The sequence below is a fragment of the Chaetura pelagica genome, unplaced genomic scaffold (genome assembly GCF_000747805.2).
Source record: "Chaetura pelagica isolate M959 unplaced genomic scaffold, ChaPel_1.0 scaffold405, whole genome shotgun sequence".
Taxonomy (NCBI): Eukaryota; Metazoa; Chordata; class Aves; order Apodiformes; family Apodidae; genus Chaetura; species Chaetura pelagica.
Window position 1 is genome coordinate 4,191,541 of NW_009953489.1, and position 22,573 is coordinate 4,214,113.

The window sequence follows — 22,573 nt, forward strand, 5'->3', positions numbered from 1 at the left end:
AGAGCGTCCCGTACCAGAAGACTCTGAAGGAGGAAGGCTCTGGGAGTGGGGAGCCCAGCCAGCCCCCACCATCTTCAGCCGAGGTGGTGGTGGTCGGAGGGGGTAGCCTGGGCTGCCAGACCACCTACCACCTGGCCAAGCAGGGTGTCACCAACGTGGTGCTGCTGGAGAGGGACCGCCTGACCTCGGGCACCACCTGGCACACGGCGGGTGAGATGCTCCCTGGGGTGGGGGTGGTGGGAACGGGGATGCTCAGGGCTTGGGATGTTGTGTTGGCTGTGGAGCAGGTCTGCTGTGCAGGCTGGCTCTGGATGGGCCAGAGAGTTTTGGCTTTAAATGTGGAGAATTTCAGGGTTTCTGGTTTGTTTTTCTTTTTGACCTAACTTTTGTTAGGAAAACATCCCCAAATTTTTCTTTTTTAAAAAGCTTTTACACAACCACGGGAAAACTAAACCATTTATTTCCACACCTTTTTTTTTTATTTGTTCTTCTCTCCTTTAAGCCCATTTTCTTTGGCAGGGGTGGGGAGAGCTAGAAGATGTTAATTGAATAAGCTTTTGGGGGGAGGGTTGTCTCTTTTGGGGTAGTTTACTCCAGAATTTTATTATTATTTTTTTCCCCATTCATTTAATGCCCAAGGAATCAATGATTTGTAGCACTCCCAGGTTGCCAGGAGATGGAGCAGATGATGGAGCAGGGTGGCCCAGGCCGGGCATGGGATGGCAGGACCCCCTCTGCCTCCCACCTCAGGTGATGAAGGGGTGGCAGAGCCCCTGTCCCACCCACAGGCTGTGTCATCTGTGTGTGTGTCCCCAGGGCTGCTGTGGCAGCTGAGGCCCAGTGATGTGGAGGTGGAGCTGCTGGCCCACACGCGGAACGTGGTCAGCCAGGAGCTGCCGGCGGAGACGGGGCTGCACACGGGCTGGGTGCAGAACGGGGGGCTCTTCATCGCCTCCAACAAGCAGCGCCTCGACGAGTACAAGAGGCTCATGTCGGTAGGGAGAAGCCCCCTCAGTGGCACGTCCCCACGGCTGGGTGGGCTGCTAGAGGTGGTGTTTGTCTTCTGGGAGCAGCACTGGGGGTCCTGGGGCAGTGGAGCCCTTGGATCTCCAGATCCTTCCCAACCTTTCCACCTGGAGAGCTGTGAGTGGCCTGGGTTATGCTTCCAGGGCAGCCTTCTGTAAGGCTGATGAAATCAGGCAAAACACTGACAAAGTCGGCAAAATTCCGTCCAACCATGGATTTTTGCCCTTTCAGATAGTGGTAGCATCATTTTTTCCAGCTGCACAGGAAGCTTACATGGGAATATGGGACGACATTCCTGAAATCTGTGCAGAGAACCCCACTCCATGTTGGATGAAGGGCTTGCCTTGGGGCAGCAGCTGCCTCATCTGAGAGATAAACATGTCCTGGGAGGTCTTCTCCTCCAGCAGCAAGTGATGAGCAAAGCTTTTGTCACCTGCCTGAGCTCCTGGTTCTCTTGTCCGGTTGGCAGCTGGGGAAGGTCTATGGTGTGGAGTCCTACGTCCTGACCCCCTCGCAGACCAAGGACCTGTACCCACTGATGAACATTGATGACCTGTATGGCACGCTGTATGTCCCCAAGGATGGCACCATGGATCCAGCTGGTACCTGCTCTACTCTTGCCAGAGCAGCAACTGCCAGAGGCGCTAAGGTAGTTCCTAATTAGTAATTACTCATTAATGCCTGTTGACCCTGGGGGGAGATTTCATCCTCTGCCTTCCCCATCTCCTCTCCTTCTGGAACAGAGCTGCTCCTTTAATGTCAGTTCTTTACCCAATAAGAGTGTTGTCCTCTTCAACTTTGGCAGCTGCTAGGGTCGCAGCGATGAAGCTGGGCGGAGCCATGAGGTCCAGGGAAAGTATAGGAGGAAAAATGACCTTTAGGAGCCAGACAAGGCAACACCCAAGGCAGGTTTCTTGGGAGAGGGGAGGTTTTAGTGTCAGGTAACACAATCCGCTCCTTGAGGCAGGAACTACCAGCATGTCCTTGGTGCTTTGCTTAGCTCATGTACATGTCAATAATAAAAACCCTCTGGAGCTGTGGGTGCACAGGGCAGCAGTTTCAGCCTGTGGTTAAAGAGAGGCACATTATTACTGGCAATAACACTGATAGTTGTTGGGAAAGAGAGATGGCCAGGGCCAGACTGCTGCTTGGATTCAGCTTTCCCAGATTTGGGAGGTAATTGTCAGGTGAGCTGGGATGTCCCACTCCCTGTGCCCCTGCCATGACTCTCCTGCCCTTCCTCTGCCACCAGATCATCGAGAACTGCCCAGTCACTGGAATCCAGGTCAGAACTGATGATTTTGGGGTGAAGAGAGTGTACGCAGTGGAGACGGCCCACGGGACCATCCAGACTCCCTGCGTGGTGAACTGCGCAGGTACGGGGGGTGCAGTGGGGGGCAGGAGCTGTGGCTGTCACCCCCAGACCACTGCAGGTCTCTGGAGGATGGGAGAGGTGCTGAGTGTGGAGCTGGTCTCTCGGCAGGCGTGTGGGCACGAGCCCTGGGCCGGCTGGCGGGCGTCCACGTGCCGCTGGTGGGGATGCATCACGCCTACGTGGTGACCGAGCGCATCGAGGGCATTCAGGTCAGTCCCTGCACGTCAGCTCCTCTGAGAGCAGTACAGGCTCCTGCCCCACTGCAGGTGGCAGAGTGAGATGGGACAGACCCCCCTCATCACCCCCAGACCTATGGGACCCACCTCATATTCCTGCCATCAGTACGAGCCTGCGCTGCCCAGGCTGGGGTCTGTGCCCAGGGAGGTGCACACCCAGTACCTGCTCCTCCTAGCAGAGCTATCAGACTAGCTTTAACAGAGTCATATTTCATATTTAACAAGGTCATAACTAGCAGGATCATTTTTCTCTGTCAAATTATTATAGGGTCTCTGTTGTGTTTGGTATCTGATAGCAGCATTCATACAGATGCCAAACACTTCCTGAACAAGCCCCAGTCTTTGGCAGGCAGAGGTGTAGCTCTCCAAGCATTTCTAAACTGTCCCAAGAATTCTGTTCCTGCCATCCAGCTGCAGAGGATTGTTCAGGAGTCAAAGGAGACTTCATTCACCCAGGCACCAGGGGTTTGAGGGTGACACATCATTTCATTTCCATCCCACTGACACAGTCTGTGTCTGACTTTTCGGTGCCTCATTTTAAAAAGTGCTGGTGTCAATGATTACGTTGATACCCCAGTAACTCTGCTGTGCTTTGCAAACATGGTGTGAAAGAGACTTCTCAGCTCACAGACCCCAGTGCCTCCTGTTCAACCCATGCAATGCCACTTGGCAACACGAAATGCAGCAGATACCCTGATACTTCCATGCTCTCTAAATGTTCTCTATCTATTATTCACGAGAACAAATCCCTCATTCTTTGCACACCACTGCCTGTGTGCTCTGCTGCTGCATCCTCCTTGAGAGGTGGGTGGCAGAGGAATGAAAACTTCCCAAGCTGGCACCTATGGCAGTGGTTCCTGCTCCCCAAGCATCCCTGGTGCTGCCTGTTCCGTGGTGGAGCAGCTGGAGAGCTGAGGTGCTGCTGCTCCCACAGCTCAGCTCCTGATTTGTGCAAGACTTGGCTGCCAGCTCGGGTGCCTGGGCTCAGGCATGGGGAAGGGGCTGCTGCCCACAGCACTTCTGCCTGTGTAAGGCTTTGCCCAGGTCTGTGGAGCTGACATGGGTGCTTCCCTCTTGGATCAACATGGGCACCTGCATTTCAGGGCTGTGTGAACATCCAGAGCTACCGCTGCTCCCACCCTCGGTGGGTCACCCCAGGTCCCCAGCTCATCCTTCTCAGCCTCACTGGGGCACAGCCAGGGTGATGTTGGGGTGTCGTGCAGCTCCTGACCCCGTCTCACCCCTCTGCTCCCCCTCCCCACGTTTCAGAACATGCCGAACGTTCGCGATCACGACGCCTCGGTCTATCTCCGTCTCCAAGGCGATGCCCTTTCCGTGGGTGGATATGAGGCAAATCCTGTCTTCTGGGAGGAGGTGAGCAGAGCCAGGAGGTTTTCCGGTTTTCTGGGAGGAATGAGGCAGGTTTCCAGGGAACCCACCTCGGAGGGGTAGGCGCAGGGGTGAGTGCCTCAGGTCCCTGGCTTCTGCAGGTGCCAACCTCCACATGCTCAGCAGGGAGAGCACAGGAGAGCATCTTCCCTTTGAGTCTGTTTGTAGCATAGAGCTGCAGAGGCAATATGAGTGAGAAAGCTGGGCTGGGCCTGAGGGATTTCGAGGCCACTGTGTAGTCCCTGTCCTGATGCATCATCCCTTTATCCAGGTGCAGGTCTTAATTCAGGCTCTGCCTCAGACCTTTGGCTTGGCTGTTCATGAAAACCCAAAGAAACTGCAAAGCAGCCTCTATTTTCTATGGTCTCCAAGTCTGCCAAAGCTGAGAAGTTCTTGTGTCACCAGCTGTACTCTACTTTGTGTCCTGATTCCTGTTTCCCACCTTCAGGTATCTGAAAAATTTGCTTTTGGCCTCTTTGATCTGGACTGGGATGTTTTCATGCAACACATTGAAGGTGCCATCAACAGAGTGCCAGTGCTGGAGAAAACGGGCATTAAATCCACTGTCTGTGGACCAGGTAACTGGGCTGTGGTGGTACCAGGGATGCTGTGCTCCTCCAGGGATCTTGCTGGAGCCACGGGGAAACTTCAGATCCTGGGAAGAAGATAAGCTCTCTGATCGCAGAGTCTGGCTGCAATAGTGTCATCTTCCAAGGGGTGGCATCCCAGGCTTAGCTGAGGTGGGGAATAGCTGGAGAGCTTCTTGCCTTGGTGCAGACTGGGGGTGGTGAGTGCAGATTTACAGCCAGTGTTATGGCCACTGGACTGGGCAATTAAGGGGCAGATTTTTTTTTGAAGCATTGGCCATTGTTTTTCCTAGTGTTGTATTATATTATTATTTTTACTACTTGCTTCTGGGCTGATGGCATTAGATTTATCCAGATTTACATCCCAGGCTGTCTGATGTGACATTGAAGGCCAGAGCATCACTGCAGGATGGTCCAGGTGGCAGCAGGGGTGACACCAGCCACTGAACCCCAGCCACATGCACTTGGTTTGGGCTTGAAATCCACCACATGCTAAAAACTGAACAAAAATTTAAATTCCCTTTCTGATGAAGCACTTAAAAGGGCAACCCTGGAGGCCCTTGGGGAGGCAGCAGTGCTGCTGTACGAGAGGAAACCAGGGCACATCTCCTGCCCTCAGCAGATAAAACATGACAGGTACAAGGTTAGAGACCTTGGCCCTGGGTTCTGCAGGTTGGATTAAACAGTGGTGTAAGCAGAACTGGTGGCCTGGTGGGGACCTGCCTTGTTATAGATCTGTGTCTAGCACTTGTAGTGCAGCAATGTAATTTGCAGGGGGACAGTGCTTCTCCTTGTGATTTAAACCAGCAGCTGGTTTGCTGGTGACAGCTGCATCACGCCAGGCTGAAACAAATAGCAAACCCTTGTCCTTTCTGCTGCCTGGTAAATATTTCACCACCGGAGCAGTTCCTGTGCTCTGCTCCAGGCAGAGGGGATGAAAGCAGACTGAACTGGGGTGGTTTAAGGGGTTTTTGCTCTGCCTGCTGATCCAGCCCTGCAGCCAGGGTCCTGTGTGAGCACCCAGCAGCCATCCCAGTGCAAAGTCAGCCTGGCTGACAGAGTCAGCTGCAAGTGTTTTGGGTGTTGCTCCATTAATCCCCTCAGTTTGTAGCCTGGCCTGTTGGTACAGGGATATTGGCAGGAAATAATCCTCTGATTCTCCTCTTGTCTTCTTCTGAGCACAAGGTTGTGGGAAACAAGCTGGGCATTGCTTGGAGGAACCAAACCTCACCATGTCTCCCTTCTCTCCTTTCACATGGATGGATGAACCACTGTAAAACTGGGGGGAGGATGGGAGGACTGCTCACCCCTGTCTGCATGTTGTGCTCTGTCCTCCCTGGTGAGGATTTGCACAGGGTGGAGAGCTGGGTGGGGAGCAGGAGCTGGCAGCGTGAGGCATCATCAGCACAGGAGCCTTGGGCAACATCAGTGGCAATCCCTCAGCTGAGTAAAGTAGTTTCAGTTCCTGAAATTTCCCAGCAGAAATCAATGAAGGTGAAATACAGTCATTGCCATGAAATATGGCCCAGATGTTGAGGAGGCAGCAAACAGATCAGTGCAGCCCTATTCATGGGGGGACTGGGAGAAGGAATGAGAAGGAAGCCGGCACAGCACCTCGTGCACCTCTGGTTGGGGATTCATTCTTCTTCACATAGTTTCAGTGTAAACCTTAATGCTGAGACCCCTGGGAGGAGTGGGGGGGCCACAGGTACCCCCAGCCCGGGGTCTCAATAGTGCAGGGACAGACTGTGCAATGCACATGGCTGCAAAGGAGCTGCCTTGTGTCACCAGCACCTGCGTCTGCCACCCAAAGTGCCATGTACATATATATATGTGTGTGTGTGCGCTCGTGCAAGCTTGTGAAGCAAAGATGTGTAGAAATACATAAGTATATTTGCTTCAAGAGCCTTCACAAGACTCCTGCTTGATGCTGGGCATCCCAGCCCAGAGCAGTCTTCCCTTTGGCCTGGGTGCTGTTGGAAAAGTGCAGATGAGGGATACCTAAGCTGAGATGCTGAGAAATGCTCAGTGTTGGTTCAACTGTGGCCCCATTAACCTCTCTGGGAGCAGGACAAGGTCAACATAGGAAGCTGTAGGAACCCTGCTCCTAAAGTGTGTTATGTGTTCCTGAAATGCCTGCCCTGGCCTCACTGGTACATCCCCTTCTCTGTCTTGCAGAGTCGTTCACAGCTGACCACAAGCCACTCATGGGAGAAGCTCCAGAGGTCCGAGGCTTCTTCCTTGGCTGTGGCTTCAACAGTGCTGGTAAGAGAGAGACCTGTTCGGAATCCCACTTTGGGCATCCCAGTGTGGGCATTGTGTCCTGGGCAGAGCCTGGCATGAACAGCCATGCTTGGTCTCCTGACCTCACCTGTGTCCTCACCTTTTCCCCTAGGGATGATGCTGGGAGGTGGCTGTGGGAGGGAGCTGGCTCACTGGATCATCCATGGGCGGCCAGAGAAGGACATGTATGGCTACGACATCAGGCAAGTCACCCTGGCTGCCCCACGGCCCCGTGGCTCTGGGCTCCTTCATGATCCCCCCCCTCCTTGGGTGGTCCTTGGGGATGGGTTTAGAGGCAAGGCTGGATGCTGGTGTCTGGGTGACATCTGTGCCGCAGCCTGTGTCCCTCCAAGGAGCTGGGATCAATTACTCTCAATGGCTTTAATGAATTTACACGTGGGGTTTATCTCATTTGCCTCATCCCACTTCTGCGCAAACGGCTTCCATCAGATGTGAGGAGATGGCAGTGATGGGAGAGGACAGGGTAATTAGGTTTGGGTTCTGTTGTTCAATTAGTGCCGTGCCTAATCCTCTAAGTTAATAATCGGGATGATGATTGCAACAGGAGAAAGATCAGCTTTCCCCTCTGCAGCTTGACACGCGCCAGGAGTTTTGACTGTGCAGATGTTGACTCTGTAATTGCTTCTGACTTGCTTAGTTGTATTTGATTGGGTTTGGGCTTTCTTATAGGGCTGCCAGTGGCAGCAACCACCTGGTCAGGGACAAAGCTTTTAACATCGTGTTGCTTTGGTGCCAAAGTTGGTAAACACCTCAGTGGCTCAGGCTGGGAGGAGAGGGGAAACAGACTGGTTGGTGCCCGCAGAGGTGAGCAGGTGGTGCCTCCTGTAGGGACAGACTGGGAAGGAGCAATCCCGGGCTGGACAGGCACCACTGCACCTCCAGTCCCCAGCCCCACTCAGGCAGCAGCCACGGGTTCCAACCCTTGCATCAGGATTTCCTGAGCATCCCTGTATCTCATCTGCCCCATCATCAAGCTGGTGTCAGTCCTGGTGTCTTTTTTTGTTTTCCTTTTGGTGACGATTACTAAGCTCCTCTTTAAATAACTCCCTTCTCTGCACATTGAAATATTTATCCTCTCAAAACACTAGCTTGTAAATATTTCATCTGGCAGCTGTTGCTCCTCTTGCTGCTGTCAATAATTCAGCACATTGGTGAAGGGGCTGGGGCTGACAGGGCAGCTGGGGGTGCCAGTGACATGCCAGTGTCACCTGCTGCTCATCCCATGTGGCAGAAGTGGCAGCTGCCCTCACAGTGAGCCCAAGACTGCTTTTGGGGAGCATCATTTGCCTTGCTGCCTCTCCTCAGCACCTAGGCAGCAGGGAGGGAAGCTGAAATATTGTTTTTAAATGACACTTGTTCTTGCCTTTCACCTGCTGCCTGCCTTGCTATCTCCAGCCCTGGCACCCAGAGATACTGTCCCTGAGTTGTAGGTTTCTGGTAATTACAACCTGAGCATGTGCTGAGGTGGCACATTGCTCCAAGGAGCTTTTCTGTTTGAAAGGTGAAAAAACATCAAGCACATTTAAAATGCTTTAGGTTTTATATATATTGCAGCCTAGGATGAGAAGTGTAAGGAATGGTGAGGGCTGTGTTTAAAGCCGGGCTGTGTGCAAGGTGAGCTCTGAGGCCAGAGCAGAATTAGTCTCAATCTCCACTTTTAATTTTTATTATTTTTTGCCCAGAGGCTGGGGTCTGCCCCCCAGTTGCTCATGGGTAGATGTGCCTGGAGCAGGGCTGGGGAGCCAATGGGCAGAGCTGGGTCACAGCCAGGCCCTGCCTAGTTCCCCTGCTCTCCTGCCCGTGACACAGGGGTAGAAATAGCGATAACACCACGGCAGCTGCACCACATCTGGTTCTGCCCAAGAGGGCCATGCCCAGAGAAGAGAGGAGGCACCCCCTGAGCTGTTGGGCTCGTCCATACACTATCATCTCCCTGCTTTCCAGGAGGTTTCACCATTCCCTCACCGACAACAACCGCTGGATCCGGGAGCGGAGCCACGAGTCCTACGCCAAGAACTATTCCGTCGTCTTCCCCCACGACGAGCCCCTGGCCGGGCGCAACGCCAGGAAGGACCCACTGCACGAGGTGAGGACCCTGCTCCCACCTTTGCCAGCTGCTTTCCTTGCAGAAATCTCCATCGATGAACCCTTTCAAGATGCAGCACTCGAGGAAAAAGCAGCAGCTTCCAGTGGCTCACTGCATCAGCAGCACTGCAGCAACTGCTGCTCAGAGCCCCCAAAATCACCCACCTCTCCTGAGATGCTCGGGGTGACTTGGTGCCTCATACCACCCCATCACTGTCAGCCCCAGTGAGGAGCAGCCACATTTCTCCAGCCCATTTCTACTCATTGCTATTTAATGTCACATCATTCCTCTTCCAGTGGAGAGCAGAGGCTCAAGCAGTAAAACAGACATCCCTCCCCACTGTCCCCTGGTGTTTAGTTGACAGCTCAGTTGTTTTCTGTCACTGAGGATGCAATTTATTTTTTAATAGCATGTCTAATAAGTGATGCCCATTTGACTGACAGTCTGGTATTTATACATACAGCTCCAGAGCATGTGCTGTGCTTTATAAATAGGCACTGATTCATTTCTGAAATGTTCAACAAAATCTATTCTATTTGGAACAGAGGCACCAAACAAAACAGTCTTAATGGATCCCTAGTTAATGGTGTGCAGAGAGATTTTCCTGAGAGCACAGAGTAGGAATGAGAAGGTTGCCATCTAAATCTTAAATGTTATTATAGAATTACTCTTGTAAACATCATGGGGAATCTTGCTTTCTGGATGTAGCATCTCTACGTCCATAATCTGTGCACCATAGCACAAATTTTGGTGGGAGCTCTGGTGGGTTGACCCTGGCTGGACACCAGGTCCCCACCAAAGCTGCTCCATCATCGCCCTCCTCAGCTGGACAGAGGAGAAAAAATACAATGAAATGCTCCTGGGTTGAAATAAGGACAGGGAGAGATCATTCACCCATTACCATCACAGGCAAAACAGACTTGGGGAAATCAGTTTAATTCATTACCAATCAAATCAGAGTAGGATAATGAGAAATAAAACTGGGGTGCTTGGCGGCCCCTTGGGGGAAAAACCTTTTATGGGGGGGGGGGACAGAAATTTGCAGGCAGCTGGGGGGTTTGCCACTGTTTTAGGAGACAAACCACAGAGATGATTTTGGCTGCTGATGGCCAAAGCCAAGGGGGTTTGCACTCAAGGGCAGCTCTGGGGCTGCTCAAACAGCATGAAAAAAAAAGAAAAACAAACAAAAAAAAACCCCAAGCTGTTTTTTAACCATTTGTTCCCATTTCTCTGGCTTCACCTGCACAGGAGCTGCTGCAGCAAGGCTGTGTTTTCCAGGAGCGACACGGGTGGGAGAGGCCGGGCTGGTTCAGCCCTGGGGGGGCAGCCCCGGTAAGCGCAGCACGAGTTCTGGGGTGTTCAGCCTTGGAGGATCCTGGCTGTGCCTGGCACCTGCAGGATATCTCATGTGTCTGCAGGGTGTGGGACAAGCTGCAAGCCAGGTGCCTGTCCCCAAAATGGGTCCATAAAAGCCATCAGGCTCTTAATTCGCTATAGCAGTGGTAAGGGGGAGATCAGCATGTGGGTGTCTGTCTGCCTGTCCCTCTGCAGCAGGCAGCACCTGCCTGCAGTGCTCCCAAGCAACAGGCTCTGATCTCACTTCTATCCACTGAAGAGCAATGAACAGGGATGTGAGGGAGGGGACCCATCACCCTAGACAGGAAAGCTGGGTGGGGACCCATCACCATGGACAGGGGTGCTGGGTGGGGACCCATCACCTTGGGCAGGGATGTGAGGGAGGGGACCCATCACCCTGGACAGGAAAGCTGGGTGGGGACCCATCACCATGGACAGGGGTGCTGGGTGGGGACCCATCACCTTGGGCAGGGATGTGAGGGAGGGGACCCATCACCCTGGGCAGGTATGCCCAGGTGGGCATACCTGGGGGACCCATCACAGGTAGCAGGTCCTGCACAGACTCACTCCTCTCCTGACATGGGGTGAATGTATCTTAGAGCAGCCCATTGCCTTCAGACTCACAGCATCTCCTTCACTGCCCCCCTCCTCTTGCTGCCCCCACCCCAGGTCCTGGATTACGACTACTACGGTGCGTACGGCCGGGAGCGTCACCGGGACTACACCTACAACCGGCTGCTGGGGGACGAGTACACCTTCGACTTCCCCCCCCACCATGACATTGTGAGTGCAGGGGGCAGCCCTTACCCCTGTCAAAACCACTGGGCACATCTGGAGCCAGGAGGGGGGTGAGAGGCAGCAAAGTCCAACCCACACAGCTGCTTTGGTTGGAGTGGGTGAGGCTCAGGGGGAGGGGAAGCAGCAAGATGGGCCCAAAACTGGGGAAAATGTTCCAAAAGGATGAAGAGAAATGTGGCTGGTGCTTGTAAACCTTCTTGGAGAGTCCACGGGGATTTTACTGCAGCTTTCCCCAATGGAAGGGTTGAGACCAGCTTGGGGGAAGTACCCAAGGTCATAAAATGTAACTATTATTGTTATTGAGAATTTCACTGTGCTAGTGACACGAAGAATGCTGAGCATGCAGGAGGGCCCACCAGACTTGCTCTGATTAATACCTGACTTTTCAGAAGGGTTTTGAAGCCTTGAAGCTTTTAAAGGCACCAGGCGAGTGTCCTGGTATTGTTTCTCATTACGTAAATGGTTCTGATAAGTGCCTCCCTTTGTGGAGAGAGAATAAGTCTCAACTTCAGCGGTGTGTTTGCTTTCACTTCAGATCAAGAACGAATGCTTAACGTGCAGAAATGCCCTGGCTCTCTTCGACATGTCTTATTTTGGGAAATTCTACCTGGTTGGACCTGAAGCGACCAAAGCAGCAAACTGGCTGTTCACTGCCGATGTGAACAAAGCACCAGGTACCAGCTCAGCCCCTGTATTTCAGCTCATGCTGCCTCTGCTGAGCCCTGCCCCGGGAAATCACATCTTACACCAAAACAAACCCCGGGAGGGGGGACCCAAACTGCCTTTTCTTTTGAATGCTGCTTTTGCAGAGGGTTTGGGAAGCATGTGAAAGTGACTGCGTTGCTTGTCCTTGCCGGAGGCTGGGTTCTGCTCTCATTTGCACTGGGACAAATGAGCTCTGGGCTGGGGGGGAGGTCTAGCAGTTTGGCTCCAGCTGTGGCTCACAGCTGAAGATGTGATGGGTACTGGGGTAAACCCTTTTCAGCTACAGTTTGCACAGGGAGAAGCTCCCAGTGCTGGGAGGCAGCTTATGGCATTTTCAAGGATGCAGCTTCAGCTCCTTGCACAGATCTCCAGGCGATCCCAGCTCCTGTTTTGATCCTGGTGTTGGGACAACCCTGATCCATCAGGGCACACCCAGGCAGTGGCAGCTGATGTAGTGATGAGGAGGACAAGTTTTCCTGGTACCCACCTCCCTCTGCCAGGGCCATGGCTCGTGCCAGGGCTGGCTGATGGGCAGCAGTGCCCTTCTCCTTCCCGCAGGCTCCACTGTCTACACCTGCATGCTGAACAAGCAGGGTGGCGTGGAGAGCGACCTGACAGTCAGCCGGATCAGCCCTGGGGACCCGGCCTCCCCCCTGGCCCCTGCCTTTGAAGGTAAATCCCTGAGCATCAGGGGTGCTGGAGGTGGGCACCTTCCTGCAGCCGCTGTGGTGCCGGGAGGTATCGCCGCTGGGTTTGTCCTCCCCCAGTTCAGCTCCCAGCCCCTCCTGTTGCCTTTTTCAGCTGTGTAAGTGCACACAAAGACCTTGCCCGTCCCAGAAAGCCATGGTGGCAGGTTCACTCTGAGTCCCACCAGCTTCTCCTCCATCCCAGCCACACTGGGGGCTGCAGGGTGATTGCATTTACCTAATGGCAGCTGCCTGGCTTTTTCCACCTCCACCTCTTGGTCCTGTAACTTGATTATCCCCCTTGTCCCTGGGGGTCTGCACTGCTCATTGGCATTATTTGGTTTGTCCAGACCTGGCTGATGGCTCTGACCTCTTCTCAAGTCCTTATCAGCTGCAATAAAGAGGAATTGAAAGGGAGCAGAGCAGCCAGCCCAGAGGGCAGAAATGGCATTAGGCAGCAGCAGCAGCAGAGGAGGAGGCTGAGCTCAGCTCTGGCAGCACTGCCGAGCTGCCACCAGAAGGGAGGTTTGCACTGGGATGCCCAGTGCCCACAGAGCCCTGTCCCCATTCAGTGTCACCCTCAGATTTGCTGCTTGGAAGGGACCAGCACTGTGGCTGTGCAGCCCCCAGCCCCAGCCAGGGGTGGTGGGTGCTGTGGGTGCAATCTTACCTTTGCCCTGAGGTGGTCGGGTGCTAATGAGCTCTTCCCTCCCTCTTGTCTGGGGACAACCCTGCATCCCTCTCCTCTGGGGTGCTGACATGGGACAGGAGGGTGACAGGAAGGGGATGGCAGAGCTGAAGGGTTTGTCAGGTGATGGAGGAGTTTCATGGCAGCAAAGTCTATTTTTCCAATTACAGTAGGTGGCTGCACTTATTAGCATTATGACAGGTTATCAGAGAGCAATTTTGTAGTGGCAGAAAAGACAGAGGGAAGATTGATTATGTATTAATCAGCTCTCAAATCCCATCCCTGGTGATTTTGCCACCCAGGATTACTGATGAGATGGAATTCCTGCTGATATACAGTGCAGCTCCTGCACTGGTCATGGCCTGGTCACTGCAGCCCTCCCTGCTCTCTACCTGTAGTTCCCTTCTCCCTTTGCACTTTGGCATCCAGTTCTGTACTGGGATAGAGAAGCAGATGCTTTTGCAGTTGGTCTCAAGGGACAAAGAGGTTTTTTTATCTTCCCGTGATGCTCATGCTCTCAAAGGCACCTCTGGGGCTCAAACAGCTTTATTTATATTTTCTTCTTTCAGATTTTCATGGTAATTTGGTTTTAACTGTGCTGAGCCCCACAGAAGGCAGTGTGGGTGTTAGCAGAGCCCCAAAGCCCTCCCTTGCCCCAGCAGTATTTAACACCCCCACACACCTTTTCTTGGTGGTCCTTCCACGGCTGTGCAAGCTGGAGAAGTTCAGGGATGTAGCTCAACATCTGGAGAGCAAATCCAGCCCTAGGCTGAGCTGGGCATTGCACCCAGCTCAACATTCCAGAGGCTGAAAGGCTCCTGGGGGCTGGGGGGTCTTCCAGGGGATGGCTACTACCTGGCTATCGGCGGGGCCGTGGCTCAGCACAACTGGTCACACATCACCACCGTGCTGCAGGACATGAAGCTCCAGTGCAAACTCCTGGACTGCTCAGAGGAGCTGGGCATGATGAGCATCCAGGGCCCCCTGAGGTGGGTGTGGTGAGAGCTTCATGGCCCCTTCCTTGCACCCTGATCATGGAGGGAGGGATGCAGGGGTGGTTGGAGGGAAGGATGGAGGGATGCAGGGATGGAGGGATGGAGGCATGCAGGGATGGAGGGATGGAGGCATACAGGGATGGAGGCATGCAGGGATGGAGGGATGCAGGCATGCCTCAGATGCAGGCCAGGGCCTTGTGTCAGGCTGGGATAGGTGTGAGCCCTATGGCACCAGGTGATGGTCTGGCTGGAGCAATGCTCTGTTTCTAGGGAACTGGCATATCACCCACACCAGCTCACCTTCAGAGGGACAAAAAAGCAAATTCTAGCCATAACCTCCAGAACATACTGGCAAGCTGTGTCCTTCCACCATGGCCACTTTGCTGTTTTCCCACAGCCGTGTTGTCCTCCAAGAAGTGCTCGACACCGACCTCAGCAATGAAGCCTTCCCCTTCTCCACCCACAAGCTCACCACAGCTGCAGGATGCAAGGTAGGACGGGGCCTTCCAGCTCCCCTGGGATGTCTGATCACTGAGGTGAGCACCTGCCAGCCTGCCCAGCTGAGCATCCTGTCTAGGGAACCTATCTGCCTCCACGCTGCTGCAGTTGGGTTTTCTGTTGGAAAAGACCAAAAACTGGGGTGTTTTCCTCCCTGTTTGCTTGCCAACTGCCAGTCTGCTCTCCCAGAAGTGTCTGAGCTGAGCTTAGGGAAGGGACATGGTGACTTATGGCTTTGCAGTGCTGTCAGAGGAACAAGAGACACCTTCCATGGATTAGGAGTGAGCACTGGTGATGAAGAGGTTTGTTTCACACCCCAGATCCTCTCCTTTCCCCAGTACTCTTAAAAAAATAGGGATGATTTAATGTAAAGTGTGTCAAGTACTTGCAGCAAGGGCTGGGCAGCCTGTGGAGCTGGTGTATTTGATCAGAGGAGATGTCTGACAGCCTTAAGCTTTCTGTAGGAGTGCAGATCATCTTGCATTTGCCCAGACTTCAGGGCTGCTGTCAGGGGTTGTGCAAGAAAAGCACAGAGATGATAACACTTGGGCTAAGCCCTTTGGTGTTGCAGTGAGGGGACAAGAAGCCCGGGACTGGCAGGGATGGGTTTAACACATTGTGTGGCAACGCTTGGAGGTGTTGAGGGAGGAAGGCTCAGCCTGAAAGGGTTTGATGTCCTTTGCTATGTTGCAAAGAGGTGGATCAGTCCCTGGGGTTTGCTGTGAGGTTTCACAGCATTGTCTGCTTGGTTGGGCTCCTCTGTCTCACCTGACATGGGGAAGAGAGAGAAAAGTGTTAAACCTCTCCCCCACCTCACCTGGCTGAGATCAACGTGGTCTGGAGGCATCCCTGGGGAAAGGAAGTGATGGGATTTCTTTGGGGAGCTTTGTCATGTGTAAAGCTGCTAATTTAACCTGCTTGACACACCCTAAAGAGAAGAGCTGGTGACCACACCGTGTCATTTTGTCAAAAGAGAAACACTCTGGGCAAACCTGCTGCTGGCACCTTTTGGTATTGGGGAAAAACTTTTGCAAGGTTTGCCCAAGAAGCTCTGCCTTGATTTCTTATTGATGTTTGCACCATATGAAGTATTTCTTCCATTGCTAAAACACCTCTTTGGGAGAGGGGGTAAAGTTAGTACCCTGCTCTTCCCATGGTAAATCTGGGCAGGCAGTGATCCCAGGGCATCCCTCCAGCCTGGGGGAGCTGCTGGCAGGAGGGACCATGCTGAGTGTTTTCTCAGGCTGTTGAGCTGTTTTCTGATGGGAGATGGAGGGGGTGACGGTGCAGTGGTAAAACTTACACAAGGCAGCAGGAAAACAGGGAGCTGGGGCAGGTTGGATAGCAGTGAAATTGAGTTAAGCTGCGTGTGGCCACTTTTCATTCAGAATTAAAGCGGCTTCAATTCAAATGCAGCTGGCTGCTGAAGGGGTGGCTGCTAAATCAAATTAAGGCTACTTGATTTGTGAGTAAGAGCCTAACCAGGCTCTAAGGTGGTTTAACTGAGCCACAGGTATTGTCCAACTTGTATTAATTCCCCAGACCATCGCTGTGCCCTGTGCTCCAGGTGCCAAAACCCACAGAGTCCCTTGGAGGGGGACAGTGGCACGGGGGACCCAAAAGCCAATCCGTGGTTGCAAATTGTCCAACAAGTTGCATTTTAGACTCTCCTGGTGAGTTAGAACCCTCCCCCATCCTCCCCTGTCATGCCTGTGGCAAACTGCTAATGTCTCGTAATAATCTACTTATTCCCTGGGAAAGGTGTGTAAATGTTTCTGGTCTTAAGATCTTAAGACCTTAATTAGTTTCTTTGCATTTTGCTTCAAATTCATAAAAAATAATCCAGTCTCATGAGGAAGAAATAGCTGGTAGAAATGTTATGGCTTCTTTTGGATGTAAATACCCTGACATCTCATGCTGAAATGAGAATAGGAGGGTTTCTCAGGACAGCAGGCAGAATCCTTTGCTGAAATTATCACCTTCCTGGGGGATTAAACTGAACCCAGCATCTTTAAAAAGTTATCACTGAGATTTTCATGCATTAACTCAGTAGCTGAACAAAATCAGCTGGAGTGAAAGGAGATTTCCAGCCGAGTTAATGACTCTAGAAATTACCAATTGGTTTATGAGTTTATATATAGCACCTCTCATGAAAGGTCCCCCTCTGAATGTCACTGCTGGATCCAGGGTAAAGCTCAGGTTTTCCCTTTTCTAGAACACTTAAAATGCTTTTGAATTGCTGCTCAAATACCCAGGAACTGATTATATTTCATAGCTCCAGTTGAAATCTATCAGAAAAACCTCTTCCTGGGGGAACTGCAGCAGAAAGCCAGCAGGAGAGGCAGAGCCCAACCACCCCATTCCCCTGGGCCTCCGTGGGGGGATGTGCACCCCTGTCTGGGGCACACACGTGTGGGTGCAGCTCCAACCCCAGCCTGTGCAAAGCTAACAACTGGCACCCCAGTTTTCCCCAGGGTACCTGTTTTCCAAGGTGCACTGCTCACCTCACTGCTCTTGCCAGGGTGTTCCCCCCACCCTGGAGCAGGGAAGGATTGAGGGGAAGTTTCTCCCAGAAGTAACTTCCTCCTGAAAGTAAAATGCAGTAAAGCAAAAGGCACTTTAGCTGCAGGGCTGGCTGCTGAGTCGCAGGCAGGGTTAATGAGCTGGGAAGTTGCCTGTCAATCCCCAGAGCATCTCCTGCCGTGATGAAGATGACAGCTGGGGCTGCAACGGCTTCATCTCTGCCTGTTCCCTCATTAGATGACTCCTTTGTGTGGAGGGAAAAGCTTCTCCACAGCCCTTGCGTCTGTGCACCTCACAAGGCAATGGCCAGCCTTGGTGCTTTGCTGGGGGCTGTGGTGGGAACCAAAGGGAGGACATCTCCCTGGCACAGCTCGTTGTGAGGAGGCTCCAGGTAAATTCCCAATACCTCTGGTGCTCCTCCCTTCTCTCCACTTCTATTGTAAAGGCTAAGGTGTCTTAAAAGCTGCCTTACACTCAGGTTGGGGACATTATTTTTGCAGTGCCAGCAGAGCACGGGGGTGCAGGGGGAAGCAAGGATGGATTTGGGTTCTCAGCCTTCACCTCAGCCATCATCAGGCTGTCACTGTAGCAGAGAACCCAGCTACTACTTTGGTACTTCTTGTGCCTGTTGCTGCCTGTCTTGGGCAGCAGCTGCTCTTGTCTGTTGTTGTTTATACCTGGAATTAGAGAGACCAGTTGAGACCCAGCTCCTGTTTGTAGTAATTGCTCAGCAAAAGGCAAGATGCAGCTTCTGCCCTGACGTGGGCAAGTGAGCCCCAAAGCTGCTGAGCTTGCCTTGCCAACAAAACCAGCCTGGGAGTCTCTTCCTAGCTGAAAACTGCTTTACTAGGACTGCAGATCACAATCTGGCCTGAAATTCCCAAGTTAATCTCTCTCCCAAAGTGAGGTATCCGTTTGCAGTTGATGTGCATCCAAAGGGATGAGCCAGAGGGATTTTTGTGGGGGATGAAATGGGGAAATCCAAAGGGATGAAGCAGAGGGAAATGCAGCTCAGCCTCAAGGGGTATCTCCAGGGAAGGTACCAGAGTTGGCGTGGCCCCTGCTGGCCTGGAAAGGTTTGGGAATGCAAATGGTTTCTCTAAGGACAACAGGAGGATGCAGGCAAGCCTGTCTAGGCAAGGAGTGGGGGGACACGGGCATGGCAGATGGGGGGCTGTGCCCCTGGGGGTGCAGGCAGGCAGCATTGCTCCAAGCATGAGGCTTTGCCTGAGAAGCACCAAATTCCCTGTGCTGATCTGCTCGTTCCTCTTTGGAGCTTCGTGCAGTTGGTGTGGAGCTGGTTTGGCAGCAGAGAGCAGTGCTTTGGGGCACCAGCTCCACTGGGGGAAACATAAACCTGCCCCTAGGCTGAGCAGGATGCGGGTCGGGGTGCTGGGCTCAGCCTCTCTGGGAGTGTAGTTCCCTCGGGTGCCTCTGCCACAGGATCACAGTCCCAAGTGGGGGACATCCCCAGGAGATAGTGGCTATGAAGTGCACCAAAGCAGGACAGTCCTGCTGGGGACCAGCTTCCCCAGTTGATGGGCTAATCTGGGGAGACACAGGACTGGGGGTGCCTGTGGGCTTTTGTCTGGAGTCGATGGATCAGCAGAGGGAGACAAAAACCTTGGCTGGAGCTGGAGCATCACTAACCCCAGCCCAGCTGGTGTGACAGCCCGGGATGGGTGGCCAGCGGATGCTGAACTCAGCCACCTCCATCCACTGGCCATCCCACCTGGGCACTGACAGTACCTGAGTTGGAAGTGCCAAGCTTAGGTTGTCCAGAGATGAGAAATTCAGCCTGACCCTGGCTTTGTGCACTAGGGAGAGCAAAGAAATGCCCTCCACCAAACCAGGGCATTTGGCACAGCCTCTCCCCTCCCCATGGCCTCTCCCACGCTGCACAGCCAGGCTCTGTCCACAGGGGTGTTTGGTCTCTTGCGTTTCAGGTCCGTGCCATGAGGTTGTCATTCGTTGGCGAGATGGGCTGGGAGCTGCACGTGCCCAGGGCAGATTGTGTGAAGGTGTACAGGGCGGTGATGCAGGCGGGCGCCCGGCACGGCATCGCCAACGCTGGCTACAGAGCCATCGACAGCCTCAGCATCGAGAAAGGTTTCCTGCTTTCCTTCCAGCAGCACTTGCTGCTTTGCCTCCAGCCGTTACCCCAGCACTGTCAAGTCCACCACTAACCCATGTCCCTCAGCACCACCTTGACGCATCTTTTAAATCCCTCCAGGGATGGTGACTCCACCACTTCCCTGGGCCGCCTGTTCCAGTACCTGACAGCCCTTTTAGGGAAGAAATTGTTCACAGTATTCAATCTAAGCCTCCCCTGCCACAGCTTGAGGCCATTTCCTCTTGTTCTATCACTTGTCACTTGGGAGAAGAGACCAGCCCCTCCTCGCTCCAACCTCCTTTCAGGGAGCTGTGAGAGCAATAAGCTCTCCCCCCAGCCTCCTTTTCTCCAGGCGGAACACTTCCAGTTCCCTCAGCTGCTCCTCATAAGACTTGTGCTCCAGACCCTTCCCCAGCTCTGTTGCCCTTCTCTGGACATGCCCCAGCCCCTCAATGTCCTTCTTGTAGTGAGGGACCAAAAACTGACCCCAGAATTCAAGGTGCAGCCTCACTAGCACTGAGCACATGAGGACAATCCCTGCCCTGGTCCTGCTGGCCACACTGTTCCCCACAGAAACCAGGATGCTGTTGGCCTGCTTGGCCAGCTGGGCACACTGCTGGCCCATGTTCAGCTGCTATCAACCAACACCTCCAGGTCCTCTTCTGCCCAGAGGAGGAAAATATCTGCTGAGGTTTACTTGCCCTGGGCTTGCAGCCATGGCAGGGAGAGGCTGGATGAGCTGTGCTTGCTCTCTGCAGGGTACAGGCACTGGCATGCAGACCTGCGCCCCGATGATACCCCCCTAGAAGCAGGTTTGGCCTTCACCTGCAAGCTCAAGTCCAGCATCCCCTTCCTGGGCCGGGAGGCTGTGGAGGCTCAAAAAGCCAAGGGCATCTTCCGCCGTCTCGTCTGCTTCACCACTGAGGAGTGAGTACCAGCTCCATCAGCTGTCCCCACCCAGCCCTGCGCCCAGGCACGCACGTGGAGCTCCATTGCAAGCCAGCTCAGCTGTTTTCCATGCTCTAATTCCATCTCTAATTTAAATCCCACCGTGAATTCCCTGCTGGATGTTTAATGGGAGTTGGAAGCAGTGTGACGGGGAGTGGGTTTATCTTGTTTCACCCAGAACAGCAGGAGGTTTTGCAAATGGGGCTGGAGGGGCTTCACCAGTGCCTGGGATCAGCGCTGGAGGTTAATGAACCTGTGGGCAGTGGGAGCTCTGGCACGTGGGCTGGCATGGGGTAGAGCTGGGGTCTGGTCCCCTCAAACCCCTCTCCCTCATGGGGTCCCAATGTGGGGCTTTGCTGAGAGCAACTCTGCCTTCACCTGGCAGGAAGGTGCCGATGTTTGGCCTGGAGGCAGTTTGGAGGGACAGCAAGGTGGTCGGCCACATCCGTCGGGCAGACTTTGGATTTGCCATCGACAAAACCATCGCCTATGGCTACATCCATGACCCCACGGGGGGCCCGGTGAGTACAGACCCCCTGCTGCTACCAGCCCCTGGGGACAGCTGCACATCCCTTCCTGCAGGGGTGGTCTTGCTGAGGGCATAACTGGCACTTGTTTGGTTTGGAAGCCATCTGCTCGACAGGGAGCTCATGGCAAACCTGTTGCTGTCTAGGGAGCACGATGGGGCAGCCCCCCTGTGCTTCCCCTGCATTGGAGGCTAGAGGGGGAGGGATGCCAAGGCTTGGTGGCTGCTGCTCTGCAGGGCCATGGTGATGCTCTGTGGCTCAAGCGCTGCCTCGGGTGCTAATTGCCACTGAGAATATTTAATTGCAGCACTGAAAATGTATGTTGTAGTGGCCAATCAGAACGCAGCAGGTTCTTAATTAAGCCTGGGATACTCCTGGGTAGTAAATCAGATGCCCCCACTTAGCAGCAAGCTGTAGGCGGAGGCCAAGGGCTCCGTGTGGGGCAGGGGGCTGTGGATGACATCCCCAGGGACCCTCCCTGTTACAAACCCTGAGCAGTTTATATCCTTGTGCTTTCATCCTCTCGCTTGCCTCGACTTTTCATCCTTCACCAGCATGAGACTCCCAGGCCAAGTGGTTTTGTGTTCCAGTTGCTTCCGCAACCCCCCGGGAACCACCTTTTCTCCCCACGCTGGATGTTCCTCCCCTTAGACCTTCCTTTCCCATTCTTTCCCTCCTTCCTATCCCATGTCTCTCATGCAGCTGCCCCTGCAGGATGGGGAGGTGGGGATGGGACCCCTCCTGCCCCGGAGAGGTGCCGACAGGGCAGAGCGATGCTGAGCTCGTCCTCCCCGGCTGCATCCATCACACTGCCCTCCCCACTTCCACACCTGCCTCAGGGAAAGCTCTGCAGAGGCAGCAGGGATGTGGTACCAGGCTCTGCTGGGGCTGAAATGGCCACGGTGGGGAGAGGTGGCTCTGCCATGGGGTCCCCAGCCTGCCCAGGGTGCAGGGAGAGCCCTGCCATGGGGCTGGGACACCGGCCGGGGCTGCTGCAGCTCCCAGCACCTACTGGGGGTCTCACCCTGGCTCTGCCCTTGCAGGTCTCCCTGGATTTTGTGAAGAGTGGCAGCTACGAGCTGGAACGGATGGGAGTGACCTTCCCTGCCCGAGCACACACCAAGTCCCCGTTCGACCCGGACAACAAGCGAGTGAAGGGCTTTTACTGAGAGCGGGGCCGGGGATGGAGGAGGGAAATGCCATTAGGAGCTGCCGGCTGAATTCCTGGCCCCGGGGTGTCCCAGCTCCAGGGCCCGCTGGGAGAACCAGGCAAAACGTCTGCAGCCAACTCATCAAGCAAATTTGGGTCAAATTAGAGGGGAAGAGGGAGAAAGAGATTCCAAAAAGTGCAAAGATTTTGTTCCTGTGTTTTCTAAATGAAGCAGCACCACTACAGCAATCATTATTTTCCATGGCTTAATTTGCCTGAAAACAGTGTTTTGCTTGACTGCAAATGAAGTGGTTTCAATTTTTTACTTTGCTGGAAACACTTTCCCCTCAAATGTAGTTTCACACTGCCTGGAAATGAATTTTTTAAACTAACTCTGCTGTTAATACAGCCTCCAAACCTGCTGCTGCTCTGGTCCTTGCTCTGGTGGGTGTCATCTTGTCCTGGCTGTGCCCTGGGAACCCACTACTGGGGTGGGAACACTCCTAGGGGTATGGGGAAAAGGGGCAGGGGGCCCAGGGCCATTGCCCAGGCTGACACCATGAGTGTTCTCCCTGCTGGAAAT

General features: G+C 53.7%; 1 protein-coding gene across 1 annotated transcript in view; it reads left to right on the forward strand.

Annotated features, from left to right (window-relative positions):
* The window catches only part of SARDH (sarcosine dehydrogenase), a 29,214-nt gene extending 7,205 nt beyond the window's left edge, over positions 1–22,009 (forward strand). Inside the window, exons 4-23 of the mRNA XM_009998964.1 lie at positions 3–210; positions 817–995; positions 1,496–1,675; positions 2,279–2,402; positions 2,510–2,610; positions 3,907–4,011; positions 4,475–4,604; positions 6,792–6,878; positions 7,009–7,099; positions 8,862–9,003; positions 10,252–10,335; positions 11,029–11,142; positions 11,693–11,831; positions 12,421–12,534; positions 14,078–14,225; positions 14,629–14,722; positions 19,199–19,361; positions 20,124–20,292; positions 20,699–20,834; positions 21,884–22,009. Of these exons, the coding sequence (XP_009997266.1) occupies positions 3–210; positions 817–995; positions 1,496–1,675; positions 2,279–2,402; positions 2,510–2,610; positions 3,907–4,011; positions 4,475–4,604; positions 6,792–6,878; positions 7,009–7,099; positions 8,862–9,003; positions 10,252–10,335; positions 11,029–11,142; positions 11,693–11,831; positions 12,421–12,534; positions 14,078–14,225; positions 14,629–14,722; positions 19,199–19,361; positions 20,124–20,292; positions 20,699–20,834; positions 21,884–22,009 (2,634 nt within the window). The remainder of the gene's footprint in view (positions 1–2; positions 211–816; positions 996–1,495; positions 1,676–2,278; positions 2,403–2,509; positions 2,611–3,906; positions 4,012–4,474; positions 4,605–6,791; positions 6,879–7,008; positions 7,100–8,861; positions 9,004–10,251; positions 10,336–11,028; positions 11,143–11,692; positions 11,832–12,420; positions 12,535–14,077; positions 14,226–14,628; positions 14,723–19,198; positions 19,362–20,123; positions 20,293–20,698; positions 20,835–21,883) is intronic.
* Positions 22,010–22,573: the final 564 nt, after the last annotated feature.